Here is a 24,831-nt window from a genome sequence, read left to right as displayed (position 1 = left end):
AAGCTGACATCACAACTAAACTTAATTTAAATCTTTATTAGCAATCTCAATAGGTAGGTAAACATCTATGAATGGGCACAGGGACTGAATTTACTTCTTACCACAGTAGTGATACCTCCAAAACAATGTAAAGGTACACTGGCAGAGATCTTCTATGCTCATGTTATAGTATTCTGCTGTGGAGAAGTAGAGATCTGTTGTCAGAACAAGTAAATATTTCTCCTTGTCATTGTTTAACTTGGATGGCTTCCTTTCTTAACTGTCTCTCTCCCCCACCACCAGCACCACTCCCACTTACATTAAGCAGTAAAGTAGTTAGTTATGTATCAGGTAAATTGGGCAAACCTTACCTCCAGTACTACTTTATATTTCACGTAGATCATACTCTATTGTAGTTTAAATGAAACATCAAAATAATGTAACTGCATGGACTAACAATGAAGTGGTTGAGGCTTATTGACAGTGATTAGTTAACTGTCTGAATTCTTGAAACATTTTCCACTTGCAGTCGCCAAACTAGTGATGTTAGCAGGCAGCAGTTACAACACACGACTTATTTGGGGAGGGAATGAAGCAGATTAGAAAGATTTGCCATTTACTGAATAAAAACAGTAATTCCTTCTATTCAGTTAGAAATAAATATGAGCAAGTTGTGTATTAAAAATAAAGGTGCGCTAGTTGTAATTGCAAGTTGTTGTCCTGTGGAACTATGGGGGACTGTTAGTTCAAGATGGAACATTGCATAATGGAGGATGCAAATCACTATTGCCATGTTCCTATATGATAGTCTCTCTCTTCTCAAACTTTCTTTCATTTCCTAAGATATGGGAATTGCACACTTGATCTTCCCTGACACAACATACATAAGAAAGGCAGTGTTAGGTAATATCTCTTTCTGAGTTGTTATAGCTACAGTAACTCCTCACTTAACATCCTGCCGCTTAACGTTGTTTCAAAGTTACATCGCTGCTCAATTAGGGAACATGCTCGTTTAAAGTTGTGCAGTGCTCCCTTATAACATCGTTTGGCTGCCTGCTCTGTACACTGCATGTAAGATTTTGTGGAAGAGCAGCAACTTTACAAGGGAGCATTGAACAAGTTCCTCTTCTCCGCCTCCTCCTCCCTCCCAGCGCTTCCCCCACCGCCAAACGGTTGCTTGGCGGTGCTTAGGACTTTCTGGGAGGGAGGGGCAGGAGCAAGGAAGCACTGCGTCTCCACTTGTCCCCCCTCCCTCCCAGAAAGTCCTACGCCTGCCAAACAGCTGTTTGGCGGTGCTTAGGACTTTTTCGGGGTGGGGATGCAGCGTGCTCCGGAGATGAGGTGGAGGGGGGGTGGAAAGAGGTGGGCCTGGAGTGGAGTGGGGATGGGAAGAGGCGGGCCTGGAGCATCCCCCAGCAAAGTCGACTCCTGTTCTTCTCTGGGTAAGCTGCCACTGCTGCTGCAAAGGTGCTTCCTAGTGTCCTTGCCTGCAGCAGGCTGTGCCTGTGTGGGATAAGCCAGGGGCACTTCCCAACCACAATACAGTACAGTACTGTACTGTACAGTATATAATGCCTTTTGTCTGCCCCCAAAAAATTTCCTTGGAACCTAACCCCCTGTATTTACAGTAAAGCTTATGGGAAAATTGGATTCGTTTAACATACTTTCACTTAAAGTGGTATTTTTCAGGAACATAACTACAACATTAAGTGAGGAGTTACTATAATTTCTTTTGGAATAGGACATAGCAGCCTGTTAGCAAAAGTAGAGCCATTTATAGCAGGGGTTCTCAGTCTTTCTCTGTGAGGCCCACCTCGACATGCTATAAAAACTCCAGGGCCCGTGGGTGGGTGGGGGGAACCTTGGGGAAGGGGCCTTGGGCATAGGTGTAGTTTGATTTCTAGTTGGGGGGGGCAGGGGCCAGTGGGGCTCGAGCCATCTCTGCATGGTAGGGTCCAGGGAGGGAGCGCCACCTCCACTCCGTGATTCACCTCAGCAGGCCACCCAGCCTGTCTGGGTTGGCGGGCGGGAGCATGCAACCAAAAATTATAACTCAAAGGTGGGGGGCTTAGCTCTAAAAGTTTGAAAACAGGTCAGGGTGCAGAGAGGAGGCTAGCTAGGGGCTGTATGCGGGCAGGAGGGTAGTTAAGGGTGCAGGGAGGGGATGGCTAGGGGCTGTGTGTAGGCAGGGGGTAGCTCAGGGTGCAGGGAGAGAGGTATTAGGGGCTGTGTGCTGTTATGACTCCCCTGTGGTCCCTTTTCCCAGGAGGGGTCTGCCAGCCACGGAGCCTGGTCTCCCCACCCAGGGGGCTCTTACTGGCTGCCTCTGTGGGAGCAAAGGGGGTTGGGATCAGAGGAGCAGCTTCAACCTGGGGCACCAGCAGGAGAAGAGGGAACACTGCCGCTGCCTGCTCCATGGCACCAGCCAGAACAGCAGCTGTCCCGCACTGCTGCAGCTTCCTGCCTCCGACCTGGGCAGGGAGAGGAGATGGGGGGAGGTGTGGAGCTGCCCCCGGGACTGCCGTTTTCTTGTGCTGCAGTTTGGGGGCAGGGGCAATGCCCTCCATGTTCCCAGCTCTGCCCATGGGCTCAGGGCTTCTGCCCCACAGGGAGCACCAGGGCTTGGGGCTCCTGGCTTCAGCCCCACAGTAGATGCCGGGGGAGCGTCATGCCAGGGATTAGGGCTTCAGCCCTGCACTTCCTGGCTTCAGCCCAGGTGGTGGTGGTGGGCGCCGGGGGCTTGCAGATCCCCGCTTGAGAACGGCTGATTTATAGGCTATTTAATACATGGGATCAAGAAAATGTAGGTCACCTGAGAAGTCAAAGCAACCGCAGTAGTTGTATGAGTATATCCAGCCTACTGTTAGCAGAAATGATGGAGGTGCCTTACAGTAATGATGATTTCCCCTAACATAGATCTGGCTGCTTCTCTGTTTTGAGCTCTGATTCCTCAGCATGTCCTGGAGATGTCATTACACTGACTGTTTTACATCCGTTTAGCATCCGATTTTTATTTTTTAAATTTATTTGATCAAGAATTCCAAAATTAGAGACATCTATGGAACAAATTGAAAAGGGTCAATTAATTAAAGATCAGAATCAAATTAAACTGAAGTGAATAGTTTTATGTCTAGCACTTTAATTCATGATAATACTGTTATGTCACAGGTCGAAGACTCTGAAGAATAAATTCAAGGCCTCCAACCTCTGTGTGTGAGATTTAGAAGGAGAACAGGGATATGATTCTGTTGCTACCACGCCAGGGCTAGTATTGGGTTGAAAAGTTAGTCTGTATTGAAAATATGGAGGGCTTTTAGTTTATCTATTGATTGTTCTGTTTTACAACAAAGGAGTGGGCAAATACACAGGCTTCTAGAATCTTGTTTTTTAATTACAATATTAAAAATAACTGATGGAGATCTTAAAATATATTAAAGAAAAAAGTTAGATATAAGACACAGGATTTAATTTTTTCAGATCTCAAATCTGTAGAATAAGTTTCAAAACTTTATAATCTGATGCTGATTTATAGGTTCTCAAATGGGAATGTTTTATCATGCAGATCTTTGAATTATTTGAGGAAAAGATGGATTTTTACAGATTTCAACAAGGCTCAGTGTTTTTGTTTTCAAAGCTTTCAGAAGCAACTGTAGTGATCCGTTATATGAATTTATTAATTATGCTGATCTTAATGAAAATTCTTATATTTTTGGAACACAAATCTGGAGTATTTAAATAGAGTTTTCAATAGATTTTTGATATGTGTGAAAATATCTCTGTGGAAATACATTCCTCATGTTACTGGCAGTACCATGATTGATTTTCTTTTGTTAATTGGTTAACATTGTGAAATGTATATAGGATATTTATCATCTTATGGTTGTATTGCTGTCTTTTTTCTTTGCATCAAGTGCAATAGAACATTTTCTAGCAGTTTTGGAAAAAATTAAATACCAAGTTTAGAGACCGTCAAGATGAGAATTTATTTTTAGCTTTCCTGAGTCCTTCCTGGAAAATAATCCCTCAAGAAAGAATATTATCTTATTTGCCCTGGGCCTTTTTGTGCCTCTCTTCTTCGTTTGAGAAATCTTACCTTGCTGCACAATACTATAGAGGAGAATGTTCAATTGATAGTTAAATATTTTTTTAAAAGCCCCTTTATTTACAGATGGTAAGTTATTTTTTTAAGCAGAAGGTATCCTGTTTATTGATTATTAGGCAGGCAGATAGCTTTGGTTCCACTTGGGACACCTGGTAACCCAAATATGTGGATTTCATATTCATGTTAGTTGGATGACTGTACAGAATATTTTTACATCTGTTATTACATGAAAAAGCTGCTCAGCTTGACTTTCTTTTTCTTTCTAGGTCAGAAGACTTGTCTCCATTTACATGGTATCTTTCCTTATCTCTATGTGCCATACGATGGTTATGGGAAGCAGTCAGAACACTATCTTCGTCAGGTGGCGTTCAGCATTGACCGAGCACTCAATGTGGCTTTAGGCAATCCATCTTCTACTGTTCAACATGTGTTCAAAGTATCATTAGTATCTGGAATGTAAGTATGACTTACATTATGTTATTGTTAGTTTTGTTTATGTAGAAGGGTCGGCATACCTGGTTTGGCACTGGGAGGTCCACTGCCTCAGTTTGTCCTTGAACTCACCAGTAACTACACATGCTTATATACATCTAACACCACCCCCTTCTTGGGGTCTGGTTTATTAAAATAACATAACTGTAGTAAAATAACAGTTTAATGTCAACATACAGTAGAACCTCTTAGTTACACACACCTGAGGAATGGAAGTTATTTGTAACTCTAAAATGTTCATAACTGAACAAAATGTTATGGTTCTTTCAAAAGTTTACAACTGAACATTGACTTAATACAGCTGCTTTTCATTAATTTTTTTAGTACTGTGTTTAACACAGTACTGTACTGTATTTGCTGCCTTTAACCATCTTAATTTAAGTGAAACAAGCACAGAAACAATTTGTCAAAAATTTTTAAAACTTTCCCTTTATTATTTAGTAGTTTATTTTAACACAGTATTGTACCATATTTGCTTTTTTTTTTTTTTTTTTGTCTCTGCTGCTGCCTAATTGCGTACTTCCGGTTCTAAATGAGGTCTGTGGTTGACCTGTCAGTTCGTAACTCTGATGTTTGTAACTCTGAGGTTCTACTGTAAATAAAAGCCAGTATTTTCCAAACTCTACAGTTCCTTCAACCATGAGCTGATTTCAGTAGTTCCTTACCAAAACCTAGGTCCTGCTACTTGGTGTTTCCTAAAGAAAACCTCTTCCTCTTAGGTCTCCTGATTTTTTGTCAAGCCCTGCTAATGTGCGGATATCTGCTTTATATCTACTGACCATGTTTGTGGATCATGGATGGATATGGATCCAAATTTTATATCTAGAGCCCTGCACATCTGTGGATATCTGTGGACCATGTTTGCAGATTGCAGATCAGATGCAGATACAAGTTTTGTATCCATGCAGAACTCTGGTGTGTTTTTGTCCTTTATGTCAGGTTGCTACAGCCCGGTTGGTATGGAGAGCCCCTTCCTCCGACCCCTCTGGCAATGGGTCTCTTGCAGGGGCAATCCTGCAGGTTTCTCCCCCTCAGACTGCACAGGCTCCCTCTTTTATAGGAAATATCACTCTATTATCATGTGATGCTTGGTCGCTTGACACTGTAAATGGTCCAAGCCTTGAAACAGGGCCCTGGGACATGCACGTATGGCCCAGGACAACACTGTTTGCTTACTTCTTATTTAGTGTGTGTTTTTGCTGTTCCAAGAATTGTTAGGAATATTATTACCAGATGTTAACATTTAAGGATTCTCTTATTCACTATTTACTTGACTCTCATAACCAGGGATTGAAAAATTTACTCATCCATGATGAACAAGAAGCTTTTCTGGATGAACATACGCAATTTCTGCAAAATCTGTTTTCATCTAGAAAAAAGGGTGTTCAACACTGGCCTGGCCTGGCCTAGCCAGCCAGTAGGGTGCACTTTTGGCAATCCCTAGTTCATAGCAATTATACTTATCAAGATAACCTTCCCAGCATGAACCATTGCAATCGTTCCTTCTGAAGACTGCAGACAGTGCCTGTGTTACTGCTCAGAGCTTGCATAGGCTGCAGCAGAACGAAATCTGATCACTGTATTATTGGCTTTCACGGTTGCTATGAGAAACTTGAGCAGCAGTGAAACTACAGTAACTCCTCACTTAACGTTGTAGTTATGTTCCTGAAAAATGCAACTTTAAGTGAAAGTATGTTAAACGAATCCAATTTTCCCATAAGCTTTACTGTAAATGCGGGGGGTTAGGTTCCAAGGAAATTTTTTGGGGCCAGACAAAAGGCATTATATACTGTACAGTACTGTGGTTGGGAAGTGCCCCTGGCTTACCCCACACAGGCACAGCCTGCTGCAGGCAAGGACACTAGGAAGCACTTTCGCAGCAGCATTGGCAGCTTACCCAGAGAAGAACAGGAGCCGACTTTGCTGGGGGATGCTCCAGGCCCTCTTCTTTCCATCCCCACTCCATTCCAGGCCCACCTCTTCCCACCCCCACTCCATCTCCTCTCTGGAGCACTCTGCATCCCTGCTCCTTCCCTGCCCCGAAAAAGTCCTAAGCACCGCCAAACAGCTGTTTGGCAGGCGTAGGACTTTCTGGGAGGGAGGGGGGACGAGTGGAGACACAGTGCTTCCTTGCTCCTGCCCCTCCCTCCCAGAAAGTCCTAAGCGCTGGGAGGGAGGGGGAGGAGGCGGAGAAGAGGAATTTGTGTAGTGCTCCCTTGTAAAGTCGCTGCTCTTCCACAAAATCTTACATGCAGTGTATAGAGCAGGCAGCCAAAGGACATAAGGGAGCATTGCACAACTTTAAATGAGCATGTTCCCTAAATGAGCAGCGATGTAACTGAAACAACAATAAGCGGGAGGACGTTAAGTGAAGAGTTACTTTATTAATCTGATCCTTTCCTATCTGTGGTTTCTTGTAAAAGATATGATTAGCAGCAGAAGACAAGCACTGGAGCTATTCACTGGAGAGGAGGAACCAAAATTAAAAACTAAGCAGAGTAGCCTAGTGAAGACAACCCTTCTGTCTTCCTCCTCCTCCTCCTCCATCCTGCAACACAGCCAGAAAGCTGCAGGGAGAGAGTAACAGATCCCATATCCCTCTCTTTAGCAGCTTGGCAGCTCTTTTGTTATAACTTCAAATCAGATTCTGAATGCAAATGGTAGATACTTTAGGTGCTGAAAGCTCTGTGATTTTACCTTCTCAAATCTAAGCCCTGCAGATGTTCTTGCATGCATTCCCTGCCGTAGGAAGGACAATTAAGAGAAATATTTACTGCCTAAGTTTCAAAATATGGAAGAGACAAGCAGGCAGAATCAGAGCTAAAGGAAGGATAATCTTTGAACACCGACTGTATATACTGGTTGCCTGTCTGAAACAAAGAACAATCCACTAGTTCTTTGAGTGTGTGTTATTGTGGATCTCACTCTAAGGAGTTGTTAGCCGATGGCCAGGGATGTTTGGTGAGGTGCCAGCTATGCCCGTTTATACCATCCGTGACTTTAACCGCTAGGACGCACTGTCCCTTCGCGGCGGGCAGCCCGGGCTAGGCTGACGGATGCCCCAAGGTCCTAACCACCCGTGACTTTAACTGCTAGAGCTCAGAGCTCCTTCGCAGCGGGCAGTCAACACTGACTGACAGGTGCCCCAATGGCAGCACTAAGAGCCTCTCCACACCCGTGACTTTAACTGCTAGAGCTCAGAGCTCCTTCGCAGCGGGCAGTCAGGATTGACTGACAGGTGCCCCAAGAGTTTGCCCCGTGGAGGCGGCACAACTCAACGCTAGGCTCTTAGTACTCTCACCTAATGGCCAGGCTTTATAGCCAAAACGGCTGAGGTTCTTTAATTGTGTTGGCTGCTTTACAGTAAACCAGAGAAACAAGTCAGGCTTATGCATAAATGGTTACCAAAATTTATTAAACTAGATTCTAATCATGTGGTTACAAAATTGCTAGTGCCTACTTATTTAAATGTAGAGATGTTACACACACAAACAAGTTACAAAACTGAAGCTACAATCCCAAAGAAAGAAAACAAAGTATAGAGCTCTATTTCAAAATATGTGTACACTAAAGATAGGAGATCAGGTGTGGGTGCTTCTTACCCTCCTTGCATCTCTCGATTCCAGCGGTGCCAAGCCAGGATCGGTCACTCAATTCCGCGGAAAGACGAATAAGGGACAAGGCTTAGGGACCCTCTTGGCTGCAGAAGCCTTGGGAGGCTGTCACTTATCTGACCAGCAGATAGATAGTGAAAAGCACTCAAAAATCATGGTGCTGTAGGTCCCCTACTTATACCTCTGAACTCCTTTATTCTCTTTCTCCTTTCTTATGCCAAATTGGGGCTGGTCTGTCTGGGCGACGCCAGCTCTCGCAAGAGTAGTTCACACTTGCAAGGGAGAGAAACAATAAGTTTCGACTACCAGACATTCCTTTTATTAGGGTAAATATTTTCCCACCTAGGATGTTGGTGTGTGTGCATCATGCTATTTAGTAGGGGCTAAGAACCATGTCTGTCACAGCGCCTCTGCCTGCTGTGAGCCTAATCGTTGTATATGTTCCCAGAGGCACATTGTAGCAGCACACCTGTGCTTTTCACAGCTTCAAAGGCTGTGCTGGAATTTAAGTGCCCTGTTTTGGCTTCCGCAATGCTGGTCTGAGAGGGAGGGGCTGGCTGTCTGGCTACAGGAGTAGATGCACCTCATATGCCTGAGACCAGAGCTTTTGAATAGCGATGTCCATTGGGGCCATGCATGTATCCTGTGCCTCTTTGTGTTCACATATAAGGACATAAAGGATAGGTCAGCCATAACCCACCCTTAGTTCCCTCTTACTACCTGTGGTGAGATGGAACCTAGCTAGTGTCTGACCCACTGGACTTTAGTTCAGGCTAAACTTCTCAAGAAACCTTCTTAAAATCTTCTGAGATATTTCAGATTGACTTTCATTCTTTTATTTACTTTTCAAGCCAAGTACAAAACCCCTCCCCCAGTACAGAAACTTAAAATATGGTGGACTCAAAACCCACAGGAAAACCTTTTCTGTCCTGCAGTGAACTGATTCCACTGAAAGATGGGCACAGAAGATATTCTGCCTGGGAGAGTCTCACTTCCCAGCAGGTGCTCGGTCTGTCTCTGCTTTCTAAGAACACACAAATAGAGGGATATGAGGCTGAAATTCCATCTGCAGGAGCAATCTATGAGAGTTAGCGTTGGATCTAGTATGGGGGCAGGAGCTCAACGAGGAGCTCTGTGTCCTCCCATAAAGAGGGATATAGAAAAACTTTGGGAGACAAGCTGGTATGTCCAATTATGACATAGAGACTAGAAGAATGGAGCAGACTGCTGCACAGCAGGCTCTTCTGGTACTGGAAGTAGCCCCGGTAATTTTTACTCCATCCTCAACAACACAGACTCAGAGTGCTCTGGAGCAATGCTAGGTACCGAGATATGCAGCAGCACTGACACAGTCCTGGGTACTAATAGAGCTTTACCAGTTGGTGCCACCCATGATTCAGGTGGATTCCTCTTCACCATCCCCAGGACATACCTTTTTGCTGGAATATCTCTACAGACCTCAACCATAGGCACACCAGGACTCTAATATTGGTCCATCCAACAATTCACCAGTCCTCCATAACCATACAGAATGCCCTAGTGACACTAGAGTTATTGGCACCTACCTTCCCGGGCCTCTAGGATGTAGTCCCCACCATCTCAGAAGAAAAGGAGGTCTCCTCTCTCTATGGCTTTGCTTAGCAAAACATCAGTTACCAGAATACAAAGAGGAAGGAAATTCAGAATTGAATGACTCGTCTCACTGCCCAAAGACGATGACTCCTTGTTCCCAGATAAGGCAATAGCTTTGGCACCAATACTGGCACTGCACAATTTCAAAGACTTCCAGGAGCTCCTGGTGGATATCACAGACACCGTGGAGACTGAGACTTCACTCACCTCTGTGAAGTCTCACAAGCTGTTTGATATTTTGTTGGCCATTGGTCCAGCCGGAATTGCTCTTCTCATAAATGAAGGCCTCCTAGATCTGGCAAAAGTCTTGTGGCAAATGCCAGCCACTAAAACATGAATTCCCTGTAACATGGTACCCGCTGGAAGTTCAAGAACTATTACCCACCCACCCCAACCTTGGCTCCCTTGAGTGTCCAAGAGAAGTCAAAGCCCACCAAAAGGACACCTAAGGACAAGGGTCCCAAATGCATAGATCTTTTTGGAAGAAAGGCATACACGCTGGCCTTGCTCCAGTGGAGGGTAGCTAACTCCCAGGCATTGCTGGCCAAATATGATTTTTTAACATGGGACAGAATGAGACCATTCCTGGCTTAGCTCTCTCACAAAATCAGAGGGGAGCTGAAAGTGTTATAAAAGAAAGCCAACTTGTGGCCAAGACAGTTCTACAGGCAGTAATGGATGCCTTTGACAATGTGGCCAGGTCTATGATCATTATGGTGACCATGCATGGCTTCAAGCCTTGAGTATCCCTCCCAACTAACAAGCCACGACTAAGGACTTTACTTTGGAGGGCTTGGAGCTGTTCATCAAACTGACTGATAGCATCCTACATGTACTGAAAAATTCCCAGCCTTAACACTCACTGGGAATTTGCACTCCCCCATCCTATCAAAAGGTGTACCACCCTCAATCATTGCACTAGCAGAGACCACATACCCCATCTTACCCCAGGCAGATGGAGGATCAGGCCAGGAAATACCCAGGGTAGAACAAGTGGCATCAACCCTCCTTGCCTTTGGCCCCACATTTTGCCGTGACGCTCCATCAGAAAATTTGATGGGACGGTCAAAGCCTGTACAGGAACCAGTCCACAGAGAATGACTTTTGGAAGCTGCTTTGCCCCATACCACCAGGCGTGGTCTGCTGTAACAGCAGGCAGATAGGTGCTGGAGATCATTATCTGTGGCTATCACATATGCACCCCTTTTGACTGTCCCTTTTCAGGGACCCCTCTAACAAGTGTCTGTTACAAACAGAAATGGCTTCATTGCTTTGTCTAGGAGCCATAGAGGAAGTTCCCCAGGAATATAGGGAAAGAGGCTTCTACTGCAGTGTTTCCTTATTCCAAAGACTAAAAGAGGTCTTCATCCTACCCTAGACCTGAGAAGATTCAACACACACATATGCACTGTCTCAGGTTCAGGATGGTAATGCTTGCCTCCATCGTCCTATCACTCCAAGCTCAAGACTGGCTCACGGCTCTAGACTTGCAGAAGGTGTGCTTCCACTTCACCACATCAAGCCCACAAGAAATACCGAAGATTCACAGTGGGTCCCAGCCATTATCAATAGAGTGTTCTACCCTTTGGACTTCCTACAGCACTGAGAGTGTTTAGTAAATGTCTGGCCATAGCGCGCAAAGGAAATAAGGAATCCATATTTGCTTTACCTAGGCAACTGGCTGATCAGAGGCCAGTTCCAGGATGAGACCAAAGCAGCTCTGGATTTCTTCTTCTACCTGTTCTCCCAGTTGGGACTCCTGGTGAACCAAGAAGTTGTGTCTTGTACTACACAGACAGTAAAATTCATAGGAGCATGGCTCAACTCTAGTCTGGCAAAAGGTTTGCTGCCAGAGGACCAGTTCCAGTCTCTTGTGGACAAGATTGACGACAACTGTATGTATGTGTCAGGGGCCCCGTGGCCTTGGCAATATGATCACATGTACATATGTGACGCTGCTTGACAGACTTTGCCTATGGCCTCTGCAGTGCTGACTGAGAAAGTCTGTTCTCTATCAAGACATCTTGTGAGCAAACAAGTCACGGTCCTGCCTCATATCCTGTTGGAACACGAGTGTGGTTATATCCAATGAACATAAGAAAAGGACAACCCTTCTCTGTCCCTTCCTCAGCAGTGATGCTAGTTACAGACACATCTGGGACATGATGGGATGTCCACTTGAATCACTTTCATATGCAAGGTTTGTGGTTTTAGGATGATCTAAAACTACATGAACATCTTGGAGCTGAGAACCATCACACTGGCTTGCATGGCTTCCCTACCTGTCCTCCAAAATGCTGTGGTGTAGATTCTGATGGGCAAAATGTTGGTGACACACTACAGAAACAAGCAGGGAATCATTTGATCATCCCTCCCCCCGTTTTTTTTTTAAAGGCAATCAGCTTCTGGGAATGGTGCCAGCATGGAATGAATCAGATAGCTCTGCATCTACTAGGGATCAGCACAAACCTGGTGGACTTCCTGAGTAAGAATGTGGTAACCAGCCACAAAAGCAGAAATCCATTCTAGACCTAATATTTCACCAGTTGGGAACTCCCACCATTAGACTACTTTGCCATGTGGGACAACACTAAGTGCAAGGACTTTTCCTCTAGAGGAAGTGTGAGCGCGCTTCCTTTCTTCTTCGGTGGTTTGGGGATTCTTGTATGCCTTTGCACCAATTCCCCTGATCTCCAGGATTTTACCCAAGATCAAAAAGGACAAAGCTATGGTCATTGAGAGAGCCCCTACTGCCCAAGACAATTTTAGCTGACCCCAAGTCTTTCCCATTCAGTCAGGCACATCTGCCCCTCTTCCCCATGTGTCCCTGCAGCCCCCTGTTTCCATGTGGTCCTGAATCCCTCCCGCCCCCTGTCTCCATGTGGCACTGCAGCACTTCTCCCATTCAGCCCCTGGCTCAGCCCCAGCCCTGCTATCACTCCACTAGCTCCTGAGCCCGCGCCCCATCCTGTCCCCCCCCACTAACCCTTCTGAACCCCAGTCTGTAACCTGCCCCCTTCCCCCCAACAGCACCATGTGCCCCGCTCTGTCTGTCCTAACCTGGCTCCACGGACAGGATGCTATGATCAAAACAGCCAGCTGCTGGCTGTTCTGGTACCACAGTGGCCTTTGGTGGGTGAAAGGTAGAACTGCAGCACTTCTTGGGCAGAATGTATTTTCTGCAGGAAAAATAAATTCTGCACCAGACATGAATTCTTCACATGCACAGAGTTGCAGAATTCCCCCTGGAGTAGCATCTGTTGTTCTGGCAAGATCTGGTGCTGTTTGAGTTGAAATGTCCTGGTCTGTGGGGAGCTTGCTTCTGATAAGGTTGGGAGGTTGTATTTAGACCAGAAGAGGTGGTTTGGAAAAGATTTATTTCAGGACGTGGTCCCCATCAAGCATGGGATTGTAGTTGTTCGGTACCCCATATGGGTTCCAATGTGGGGTGGTAGGTGACAACTAAAGGTGTGTGGATGGTGGGCTTTTTTTTTTTTTTTTTTTTTTGAACCATGTTCTCTTAGGGTATTTGCGTGGCCCATTCCATGCTTTGATCTACTACTCTGAAATGTCCTTGTTGGTGAAGGCAGTCTTAGGCGTGTTGAGGTATGTATTCCAGACTTTCTCCTTGAAACATATTCTGTAATATTTGAGTGACTGGCTGTAGATAACAGATTTCTTGCTGTGTCTGGGGCAGTTACTGGACCTGTGGAGGTAAGCTTGGTGATCTTTTGGTTTCTTGTATATAGTTTCTGTAGAATTACATTGTTGAAGCTGATCATGTTGTCCAGGAAGTTAATGCTGTTGTGGAAGTGTTCTAGCGAGACTTTGAGGGATGGATGGTGGTTGTTGAAGTTGTGGTAGAAATGGATGAGGTAGGTTAGGTCATCTGTCCAGAGGATGATGATATCAATTTATCTCAGGTATATCACTGGTTTTGTGGTGCATTTTTCCAGAAATTTCTTCCTCAAGGTGGCCTATGAAGAGCTTGGCATATCCTCATACCGATGGCTATTCACATTGTTTGGACACAGTGTTTGTTGTTAAATGTAAAGTTGTTATGTGAGAGGATTAAGTGTATGAGTGGAGATGTGTTTGGGATGGACATCTGTGTGTTGTCCATTGTCTTGTAGATGTTCAAGGCAGCTTGTGCTGCTGTCATGGTGAGGGATGTTGATGGATAGGGAGATATCATCATGGTGGCAAGGATGGTGTTCTGAGGAAGGTTGTTAATGTTGCAGAGTTTCTGGAAGAAGTCAGTTGTGTCCTTGAAGAAACTGGCCCTTTTGTGTTGTGAGTGGTTTTTGAGTGGTTTCTATGAGTCCTAATGTTCAACAAAATTTAATTACATGATCGCATACTAGTTCTGCCATAGGATCTCTGCCTTATTCAGTGCATAGGATAAAGGTGTTCACTGAAAGAGCAGCTATTGTAGAGTTTGTGTTTTTTCATTGTTCAATGTGTAGTCCAAGTTATTATTACCCTACTGCATTCACACCCTGCTCAGAAAACAGAATTATTAGGATATGTCTACACTGCACGCTAAACCTGGGCTCTGACTCAGGTTTGAGCTCAAGCTGCTCTTCCGTCCATGCACAAATCAGTCTGACTTGGGTCAGAAAGCACTCAGGATCTGGGTGGAGAGAGTGAGAGCCCAAGTCCTACTGATACTTGGGTCCAAGTCCTGTCATTTTGCAGTGTAGCTCAAGCCACAGACTCGAGTCAGAAGGTCTGCATAATGCAGTATGGACACGTTAGCCCAAGTCCAGCAATTTTAAGCCCAGGTTTACAATGCAATGTGGATGCTCAGGTGAGTACTTCACAAACATTTTCACAACACCCCTGTGAGATGATGTGCTATTATCCCCATTTTACAGATGGGCAACTGAGGCACAGAGCATTTAAGGTCAAAAGTGTCCTTAAGTTTGGGTACCCAATTTGAGATGCCTAGGGTCTGCTTTTTCAGAGTATTTAACATTATATAGCACTTACAGCTGAATGTGCACAAAGCAATTGTTATCGTCATCACAACATATAGCAGTGAGACATGGCAGTTTACCAAGAAAGATGCGCAAAACTGGATGCATTTCATCACAAATGTCTGAGAAGAATATTGAGAATAACCTGTAGAGATAGGAAGACAAATGAAGTCAGAAAAATTACTGGACAAGATATCCTCTCACAAATAATCTACAAAAGAAGAAATCAGTGGCTGGGACATGTGCTGAGAATGGAAAAAGAACACTTACCAAATACCGCCCTTGAGTCGAGGCCAGAAAGTGCAAGAAGAAAGAGAGGAAGACTGCGAATAACATGGAAATGAACAGTTCTGAACAACATCAAGCACCTCAACATGAAATGGGAAGATTTGGAGAGAAGGGCAGTTGACAAGCAAGGATGGCAAATGTGGGTAGCCCAATGTTCAGCAAAGCATGGGATGGACTAAGGTCTAAGGTAAGCACTTACAGCTTCATTGACTTAAGTTGAAGTTGTGAGTGCTGAGGACTCCTGCAAATCAGGCCCCAGAGTCACAAGTTGAGCATCCAGAAAATGAGGAATACACAGTTAGTGGCCACTTACAAAGTTGTGACTTGCTTAGCATCACAAGAACTGTAATAGAGGCAGGAGTAGAATCCAGTTCTCTAATGGTGGCATTCAACTTCTTTAACCAGGGGTCCATCCTTTCTCTTCCAGCAGTCCCCTTCCTCATTCATTACACACCTTTCCCAAATTCTGCAACAAGTGAGGCAGAGGTCCTACAGAGAGCAGCCTCCTTCACTACACAACTCTAATTCATCCTCTGAGCATGATCCATTCTGTGCACCGAATGAGACAGGAGTGCTGTAGAGAAAAATAGAACGTGATTGTGCAACTAAAACTGTATCATAATGCATACACACAATAGGACCAAATAAAGAGTCCACAGGTAATCTTAATTCAGGCATATCCTAATTTCTCAGTGCTTTGCTTTGCAATCTTAATGTTCTTTTAATGTTAATATGTAATTTTCTAGGTTTTAAAAAAAGGAAACTGAAAAATCCATCACATGGCATCATGTTGACATGCACATGGGTCATGAACAGGATTGGAACCTTTAGAACCGCCCCACAGACCTCTGCCACTTGAGCTAACAGAGTAACAGACAGAAGTAGTAGGTTAGCATTTTTTATGTGGGTCATACATGACAGGGGATAGAGAGATACACTTCTCCAGTGGGTTTCACAGCTATTTGCTGATAGCAAAGGAATGTTGAGACTATGGAATCTTGTGTTCAATGTTAGGTTCTGGAAAGTAGCACGCTGTTGTGCCAACAATCCTTTCTACCCCTGTCCCATCTAGCTTCTCCCTGTCTAGCCTCGTCTCCCTGCCCCTGTCCCATCGCTCAGCCAGTCCCAGTCTTCCATCCCAGACTCTTCAGCTACTCCCAATATCCCTTGCTCAACCAGCCCTGGGCTATTTTTCAAAGTCCCAGTCTTCCCCTGCACACCCTGGCTCCCAGTCCCATTTTCCCTCTTGCGGCTTCTCATCCTAATCTTCTCTTCATCCTTCTCAACCCCACCATTGGGCTCCTCATCCATTCTCAGTCTTCCATCTTACTTGGGCTCCTTGTCCAACCTCCCCACAATCAAAACAACAAAAAAGCCCATAGTCTGGCTCCCAGTGTTTCTCTTTCTCCCTTCCCCAACAAGCAGGAAGGAGGAGACAGTTGCCATCCAAAGTGCTTCAGAACCAAAGCGGGCAGCTTCTCTCTCCTGTGGCCAAACTGAACAGGATTCCTAGGTTGACCCACCTGACCAAGATTGTTGGATTGAAATTTCTGCTTGGGACAGTATGGAGTCAGGTTATGGATGACCCTTCTACCACTTCTTTTTTATGTCCTTAATTCCCCCTCCTCACAGACCCAAACTCTGACCTCAGCAAGAGTCCGATACTTTACAGACCAACATACTTTCAGTTTAGAAACCTACGATGTTCATTAGTACCTATCGAAAATATTAGGTTGGAATTTAGATTTTGAGGAATTGGATATATCCTTAGGGATGACTGTGCATTGGAACTGAAAGATGATATTGAGATGATGAGTGCATCTGGATTATAATGGTTTATGGGGTAATAGGACTCATGGCTTTTTATTGTCCTGCGTGCAAATATTATATTAACTAGAAATTTCCCATATTTTTAGTAATTGCTTTGGTGTAGTTCGCACTTGAGCAATCTTACTTCTAAATTAACTAAGATTTTGTTTAGTTTGGGAAGTATAAATAAATATATATAAATTGTGACTAAAACACCAGATGTGTAATGCCCAACATATCTTCAAGAGTGGAGAAAGGTAAACATAAACTAGAGAGAGAAATTTAAGTGTAAATATTGCTATAATATAATCGGTAATCTTTTTTGTTTGTTTGTTTGCTCTCCAGGCCTTTTTATGGTTATCATGAAAAGGAGAGAGAGTTTATGAAGATCTATCTTTACAATCCTTCAATGGTGAAAAGGTAAGGCTATAATAAAATAGAACTCTCAACAGCTTTCACTGTGTCTTCTGAACCAGAAAGGGAAGTGAGATGACTATTCCATGTATTTTCATTTGGAAGAAATAGGTACATTTAAAACAACAACAATATTAGTAGGGCTGTCAATTAATCACAGTTAACTCATGCGATTAAAAAAATTAATCCTGATTAAAAAATTAATCGCAGTTTTAATTGCACTGTTAAACAATAAAATACCAATTGAAATTTATTAAATATTTTGGATGTTTTTCTACATTTTCAAATATATTGATTTAATTACAACACAGAATACAAAGTATTCAGTGCTCATTTTATATTATTTTTATTACAAATATTTGCACTGTAAAAATGATAAACAAAAGAATTTGTATTTTTCAATTCTCTTCATACAAGTACTGTAGTGTAATCTCTTTGTCATGAAAGTGCAACTTGCAAATGTAGATTTTCTTTTGTTACATAACTGCACTCAAAAACAAAACAGTGTAAAACTTTAGAGCCTACAAGTCCATTCAGTCCTACTTCTTGTTTAGCCAGTGGCTAAGACAAACAAGTTTGTTTACATTTACAGGAGATAATGCTGCCCACTTCTTATTTACAATGTCACCTGAAAGTGAGAACAAGTATTCACATTGCACTTTTGTAGCTGGCGTTGCAAGGTATTTATGTGCCAGAGATCCTAAACATTCATATGCCCCTTCACGCTTCGGCCACCATTTCAGAGGACATGGTTCCATGCTGATGATGCTCGTTTAAAAAAAAAAATGCATTAATTAAATTTGTGACTGAACTCCCTGGAGGAGAATTGTATGTCTCCTTCTCTGTTTTACCCGCATTCTGCCATATATTTCATGTTATGGCAGTCTTGGATGATGACCCAGCACACGTTCATTTTAAGAACGCTTTCACTGCAGATTTGGCAAAATGCAAAGAAGGTACCGATGTGAGATTTCTAAAAATAGCTACAGTACTTGACCCAAGGTTTAAGAATCCGAAGTGCCTTCCAAAATCTGAGAGGGATGAGATGTGGAGCATGCTTTCAGAAGTTTTAAAAGAACAACAATCCAGTGTGGGAACTACAGAACCCAAACCACCAAAAAAGAAAATCAACATTCTGCTGGTGGCATCTGACTCAGAATATGAAAATAGACGTGCAGCTGCACTGCTTTGGATCGTTATCAAGCAGAACCCGTCATCAGCATGGACGCATGTATTCTGGAATGGTGGTTGAGGGATGAAGGGAAATATGAATCTTTAGCGCATCTGACACGTAAATATCTTGTGATGCCAGCTACAACAGTGCCATGCGAACATCTGTTCTCACTTTCAGGTAACATTGTAAATGAGAAGTGGGCAGCATTATCTCCTGCAAATGTAAACAAACTTGTTTGTCTGAGCAAGAAGTAGGACCGAGTGGACTTTTAGGCTCTAAAGTTTTACATTGTTTTATTTTTGTACATAATTCTACATTTGTAATTTCAACTTTCATATTAAAGAGATTGCACTACAGTACTTGTGTTAGGGGAATTGAAAAATCCTATTGTTTTTTACAGTGCAAATATTTGTAATAAAAAATTAATATAGAGAGAGCACTGTGCACTTTGTATTCTGTATTGTAATTGAAATCAGTATATATGAAAATGTAGAAAACATCCAAAAATATTTAAATAAATTATATTCATAGAATATCAGGGTTGGAAGGGACCCCAGAAGGTCATCTAGTCCAACCCCCTGCTCGAAGCAGGACCAATTCCCAGTTAAATCATCCCAGCCAGGGCTTTGTCAAGCCTGACCTTAAAAACCTCTAAGGAAGGAGATTCTACCACCTCCCTAGGTAACGCATTCCAGTGTTTCACCACCCTCTTAGTGAAAAAGTTTTTCCTAATATCCAATCTAAACCTCCCCCATTGCAACTTGAGACCATTACTCCTCGTTCTGTCATCTGCTACCATTGAGAACAGTCTAGAGCCATCCTCTTTGGAACCCCCTTTCAGGTAGTTGAAAGCAGCTATCAAATCCCCCCTCATTCTTCTCTTCTGCAGACTAAACAATCCCAGCTCCCTCAGCCTCTCCTCATAAGTCATGTGCTCTAGACCCCTAATCATTTTTGTTGCCCTTCACTGGACTCTCTCCAATTTATCCACATCCTTCTTGTAGTGTGGGGCCCAAAACTGGACACAGTACTCCAGATGAGGCCTCACCAGTGTCGAATAGAGGGGAACGATCACGTCCCTCGATCTGCTCGCTATGCCCCTACTTATACATCCCAAAATGCCATTGGCCTTCTTGGCAACAAGGGCACACTGCTGACTCATATCCAGCTTCTCGTCCACTGTCACCCCTAGGTCCTTTTCTGCAGAACTGCTGCCTAGCCGTTCGGTCCCTAGTCTGTAGCGGTGCATTGGATTCTTCCATCCTAAGTGTAGGACCCTGCACTTATCCTTATTGAACCTCATCAGATTTCTTTTGGCCCAATCCTCCAATTTGTCTAGGTCCTTCTGTATCCTATCCCTCCCCTCCAGCGTATCTACCACTCCTCCCAGTTTAGTATCATCCGCAAATTTGCTGAGAGTGCAATCCACACCATCCTCCAGATCATTTATGAAGATATTGAACAAAACCGGCCCCAGGACTGACCCCTGGGGCACTCCACTTGACACCGGCTGCCAACTAGACATGGAGCCATTGATCACTACCCGTTGAGCCCGACAATCTAGCCAGCTTTCTACCCACCTTATAGTGCATTCATCCAGCCCATACTTCCTTAACTTGCTGACAAGAATACTGTGGGAGACCGTGTCAAAAGCTTTGCTAAAGTCAAGAAACAATACATCCACTGCTTTCCCTTCATCCACAGAACCAGTAATCTCATCATAAAAGGCGATTAGATTAGTCAGGCATGACCTTCCCTTGGTGAATCCATGCTGACTGTTCCTGATCACTTTCCTCTCATGTAAGTGCTTCAGGATTGATTCTTTGAGGACCTGCTCCATGATTTTTCCAGGGACTGAGGTGAGGCTGACTGGCCTGTAGTTCCCAGGATCCTCCTTCTTCCCTTTTTTAAAGATTGGCACTACATTAGCCTTTTTCCAGTCATCCGGAACTTCCCCCGTTCGCCACGAGTTTTCAAAGATAATGGCCAAGGGCTCTGCAATCACAGCCGCCAATTCCTTCAGCACTCTCGGATGCAACTCGTCCGGCCCCATGGACTTGTGCACGTCCAGCTTTTCTAAATAGTCCCTAACCACCTCTATCTCCACAGAGGGCTGGCCATCTCTTCCCCATTTTGTGATGCCCAGCGCAGCAGTCTGGGAGCTGACCTTGTTAGTGAAAACAGAGGCAAAAAAAGCATTGAGTACATTAGCTTTTTCCACATCCTCTGTCACTAGGTTGCCTCCCTCATTCAGTAAGGGGCCCACACTTTCCTTGGCTTTCTTCTTGTTGCCAACATACCTGAAGAAACCCTTCTTGTTATTCTTGACATCTCTTGCTAGCTGCAGCTCCAGGTGCGATTTGGCCCTCCTGATATCTTTCCTACATGCCCGAGCAATATTTTTATACTCTTCCCTGGTCATATGTCCAACCTTCCACTTCTTGTAAGCTTCTTTTTTATGTTTAAGATCCACTAGGATTTCACCATTAAGCCAAGCTGGTCGCCTGCCATGTTTACTATTCTTTCGACTCATCGGGATGGTTCTATTATTGTTTAACAGCGTGATTAATTGCATGATTAATTGCAATTTTTTTATTGCACAATTAATCACGATTAATTTTTTTAATAGATTGACAACCCTAAATATTAGTAATTATTACCCCCAATTCAGCAAAGTATGTAAGCATATACCTAATGTTAAGCATGTGAGTAGTCTTAAGGAATAGCTTATGCAAGGGAAATGAAACATGAAATGTAGCTGCAATTAATTGTCTATTCAGACTTAAATACATTCAGTCAAAATAATTCTTGTTGTAACTCTGTTTAAATCAATGGAGTTAAAACAGGATTGAATTCAACATAGTGATATTTCAAGTACTATGAGGTGAATTTTCATAAATAAAAATGCTTGTTATAAAATTTTAAATTCTGGTATCCAATCACAGAATTTAAAATGATCTGGAAAAATCAGATAATTTGGTATAAATCAGTAATGTAATATTATGGTTATTAAATGCAAAGAACAGTTAATGCAACATTAAGATTGAGATTAATTGCACAAACCCCAGGAAATTAAGTCTTTTTATAGTTCATAGCATAACTGAAATCCTTTGGATCTATGTAATATTTTGTATCATATGTTAACCTTACTAAAATCTAATTTATGATTATGAAAAAACTAATACGATAGTCCATTAATGACTATTGGCCAAGGTGGTCAGGGATACAATCCCATGCTTCAGATGTCCCTAAACCTCCATTTGCCAGAAGCGTCTGGCACTGGCCACTGTCAGAGATGGGGTAGATGGACCATTAGCCTGACACAGAATGGCTTTTGTTATGTTAATGATTGTCCAGAAAGTTATTTGGTCCAAATAAGTAGGATAAAAGAATTTTACAAGGCTTTTTCATATGATGTTAAGTTTGTCTTAATATATTGTATATGCACAATGTGGCTGAGTTACAATTGCTGTAGGAACCATATATTGAAACTTTTAGATTTTAATCATTCATCTTTGAACTGTTATCTTATCATAGTTTCTTCCTTTAATTACCTAGTTTTTATTTTTAGATAACATTTTATTGTATTATATAGTCAAATAAATGCACTGAAACCCTTTACAAATGCAGATACGAGTCTGACATTCAGATAAATTAATTGCATGTTTGTAATTATTCAAAGGTATATGTTTATTTTAATGTACAGATCTTTGAAGAAAATACGTGTCTGCAGATATATGCATCATTACAAAAGGTTGCTTTGTTAAAAAATTAGAGTACTGTATTACGCATGAACAGTTTGTAATTTTCAAACATTTATGACTTGTTTTGTTAATATGGCAAAGGACCACAGGGAGATTTTCAAAGTCACAAATAACATTTAGTTATCCAACTGTTCTTGGGCCATTGAGGTCAATGCAAAGCTTTCCATGGACTTCTGAGGGCCTAACATCAGTCCCCAGAGCTATTGCTCTGTGGTATGATACTTCTGTAGAGATTTTTATAATTGGACGGTTACAGCTCCTCTGTGCCTATTTTCAGATTTACTGAATTATTATTAGGGCAGACCAGTTTTGTTAAGGACATTTGGTAAAACGTAGAGGTTTGTAGCATTTATAATGTTAGTAAAATTAAATATATTGTGGAATTTTTAAATATTTATTGTGATTTTAATTGATAAACCCAATAAGATAGTGTAACTTTTCAACATGTTTCAATTTGTTTTTAACTTTAGAGTATGTGAGCTTCTACAAGGTGGAGCCATAATGAATAAATTTTACCAGCCTCATGAAGCCCATATTCCCTACCTCCTACAACTGTTTATAGACTACAACCTGTATGGAATGAATTTAATAAACCTGGCTGCTGTCAAATTCAGAAAAGCAAAGAGAAGAAGTAAGGTGTTTATTTCTCAAGGCTAAATCATAAATAATTGTTTTGTAGGTTCAAACCACTGCTTCCAAAATGGATCAACATTAGGTTTCAGATTTTACCATTCTTTGCTCTGTCTTAAATACAGTTTTGTGTATTATCTGTGTACTGTATATTATTCATTTATAGCTTTGCCTTCTTCATCAAAATTCACTTTGAGCTTTCTCTCATTGTTCTAATTTGTGCATGTTTTCTGGACTTAAAAAGCAAAATAGAGTGGGAAAAGGGCCACTTAGAGACACGTGAGCTGTTGCATAACTATCAAGGCATATGCTACCTGTGACAGATGTGGATTTGAATGTCAAGTCACAAAAGTTAGGCACCTGTTTTCCAGTCCAAAATTATAAGGGAAGCTTTTTCAGCTTGTACCACAGTTTATCTTTAGTTGAAGAATTCATGTAGAGGTTAAAAGAAAAGGAATACTTGTGGCACCTTAGAGACTAACAAATTTATTTGAGCATAAGCTTTCGTGAGGTTAGTTGATTGATTAAATATTTTTGCTATTCATTCTTTCAGTTGTGCCCTAGATCCTTTGTGGTTTGTTCTTTATTGTAGTGGCACATTCATGAAGTTATAGCTAGGTTATGTTGTTATCCTCTGACAAAATTTTTAATGCAAGTGCTTCTAATTTATTATACCACTCCTGTTTTCTCCAGGTTAAAATTTGAAATATTTATGTCTGAGAAAGGGAGACATTTTTAACTTTCCTTTTGAAAGATCAGTTTGGCATGTTGTACTTCAAATTCCCGTGACATAAAAGTATAATTTGCAAATGATTACTCCATAATGTGATATAAATACTTTTAGTATTTTGATGGGGAGGGAGAAAAGGGAGGGACAAAATTGACTGAGATTTAGAAAAATAACTACGGACTGTCCATTTTTGGTGCGTTACTTAAACAAAAATGTAGAGTTGTGTGTTTTTATCTGTCAGAGCTACAAAATAATGAGAGTTTAAAGGAATTGTTAAAATTTATTTGTATCAGAAATGGTAAACAGTCATCTATATGATTTTAAATTGTGGTTCCCTTTTTACACTCTCTCGCTCTCACTCACACACACACACACCCCCAAAGCATTTTAAATCACCAAGTGGAAAGCCTCCATTTAAATCAACTTTTTCTTTGTATTTCAGTTATTTTCTAAAGAAAGATGTAGTCTCATTGGTTAATATAACTGTTAAAACATGTTCATTTACAACTAAATAGAGCCTCTATGCTAGATTTGGTACATCTTTTTGATACCGAAGAGGGTACTTTATAACTATATATTTAAGCAGTTATATGACTTAATATTTTCAGATTCTTATTCAATGTACATTTTTAGAATGTTAGAAAATGGTGAATGATCTATTGCTTATTTACTAAGTAACTTTTTGCTCATGATTTGGGTCAAGCTGCATTAGGATGGTAACTGGAATTTAATTAAAACACACAAAACAGCATATAAAATATATTTTTATTAAACAAAACAAGCCCTTAATATAGTACATGACATATTGTACCATATTTATAAAGCTTGACATTAAAAGTTCGATATTTTCCCCAATTATTTCTGTATATTGAAAAGCAGCCTTTAACTCAAAAGTTTTTGATAGAGGCTCAAGGATTCAGCATATATGTTTTTTTATTTAAATGTTTTAAGAGACTATCATGAGTTTAGGCCTAAACATATTTGAATTAAATTTGGATTTAATTTTAAATGAATTTATTTAAAAAAATTAAATTATAGTTTAAATAAGAATTTAAAAAATTGATTTAAATAAAAAAAATCTGATTTTTTTTTAAATCATTGCTTTTTAGCCACCCTGAGACAGACAGACACCCTCTGTTATGACGCCCCTTATAGCCATTTATTTTAAATGTATCCAAAAAGCTCTTGGAACCCTTAACCTTTCCACACTCGGGAATAATTCCA

The 24,831-nt window shown here is 41.9% G+C and overlaps 1 protein-coding gene across 1 annotated transcript in view; it reads left to right on the top strand.

Moving 5' to 3' along the window:
- REV3L (REV3 like, DNA directed polymerase zeta catalytic subunit) overlaps window positions 1-24,831 on the top strand; it is a 254,373-nt gene that overhangs the window by 103,969 nt on the left and 125,573 nt on the right. Inside the window, exons 2-4 of the mRNA XM_074948247.1 lie at window positions 4,348-4,537; window positions 17,241-17,315; window positions 22,718-22,878. Coding sequence (XP_074804348.1) covers window positions 4,348-4,537; window positions 17,241-17,315; window positions 22,718-22,878 — 426 coding nt within the window. The remainder of the gene's footprint in view (window positions 1-4,347; window positions 4,538-17,240; window positions 17,316-22,717; window positions 22,879-24,831) is intronic.

This window comes from Natator depressus, chromosome 3, assembly GCF_965152275.1.
Source record: "Natator depressus isolate rNatDep1 chromosome 3, rNatDep2.hap1, whole genome shotgun sequence".
Lineage (NCBI taxonomy): Eukaryota > Metazoa > Chordata > Testudines > Cheloniidae > Natator > Natator depressus.
This window is presented reverse-complemented; position numbering and strand designations above follow the sequence as displayed.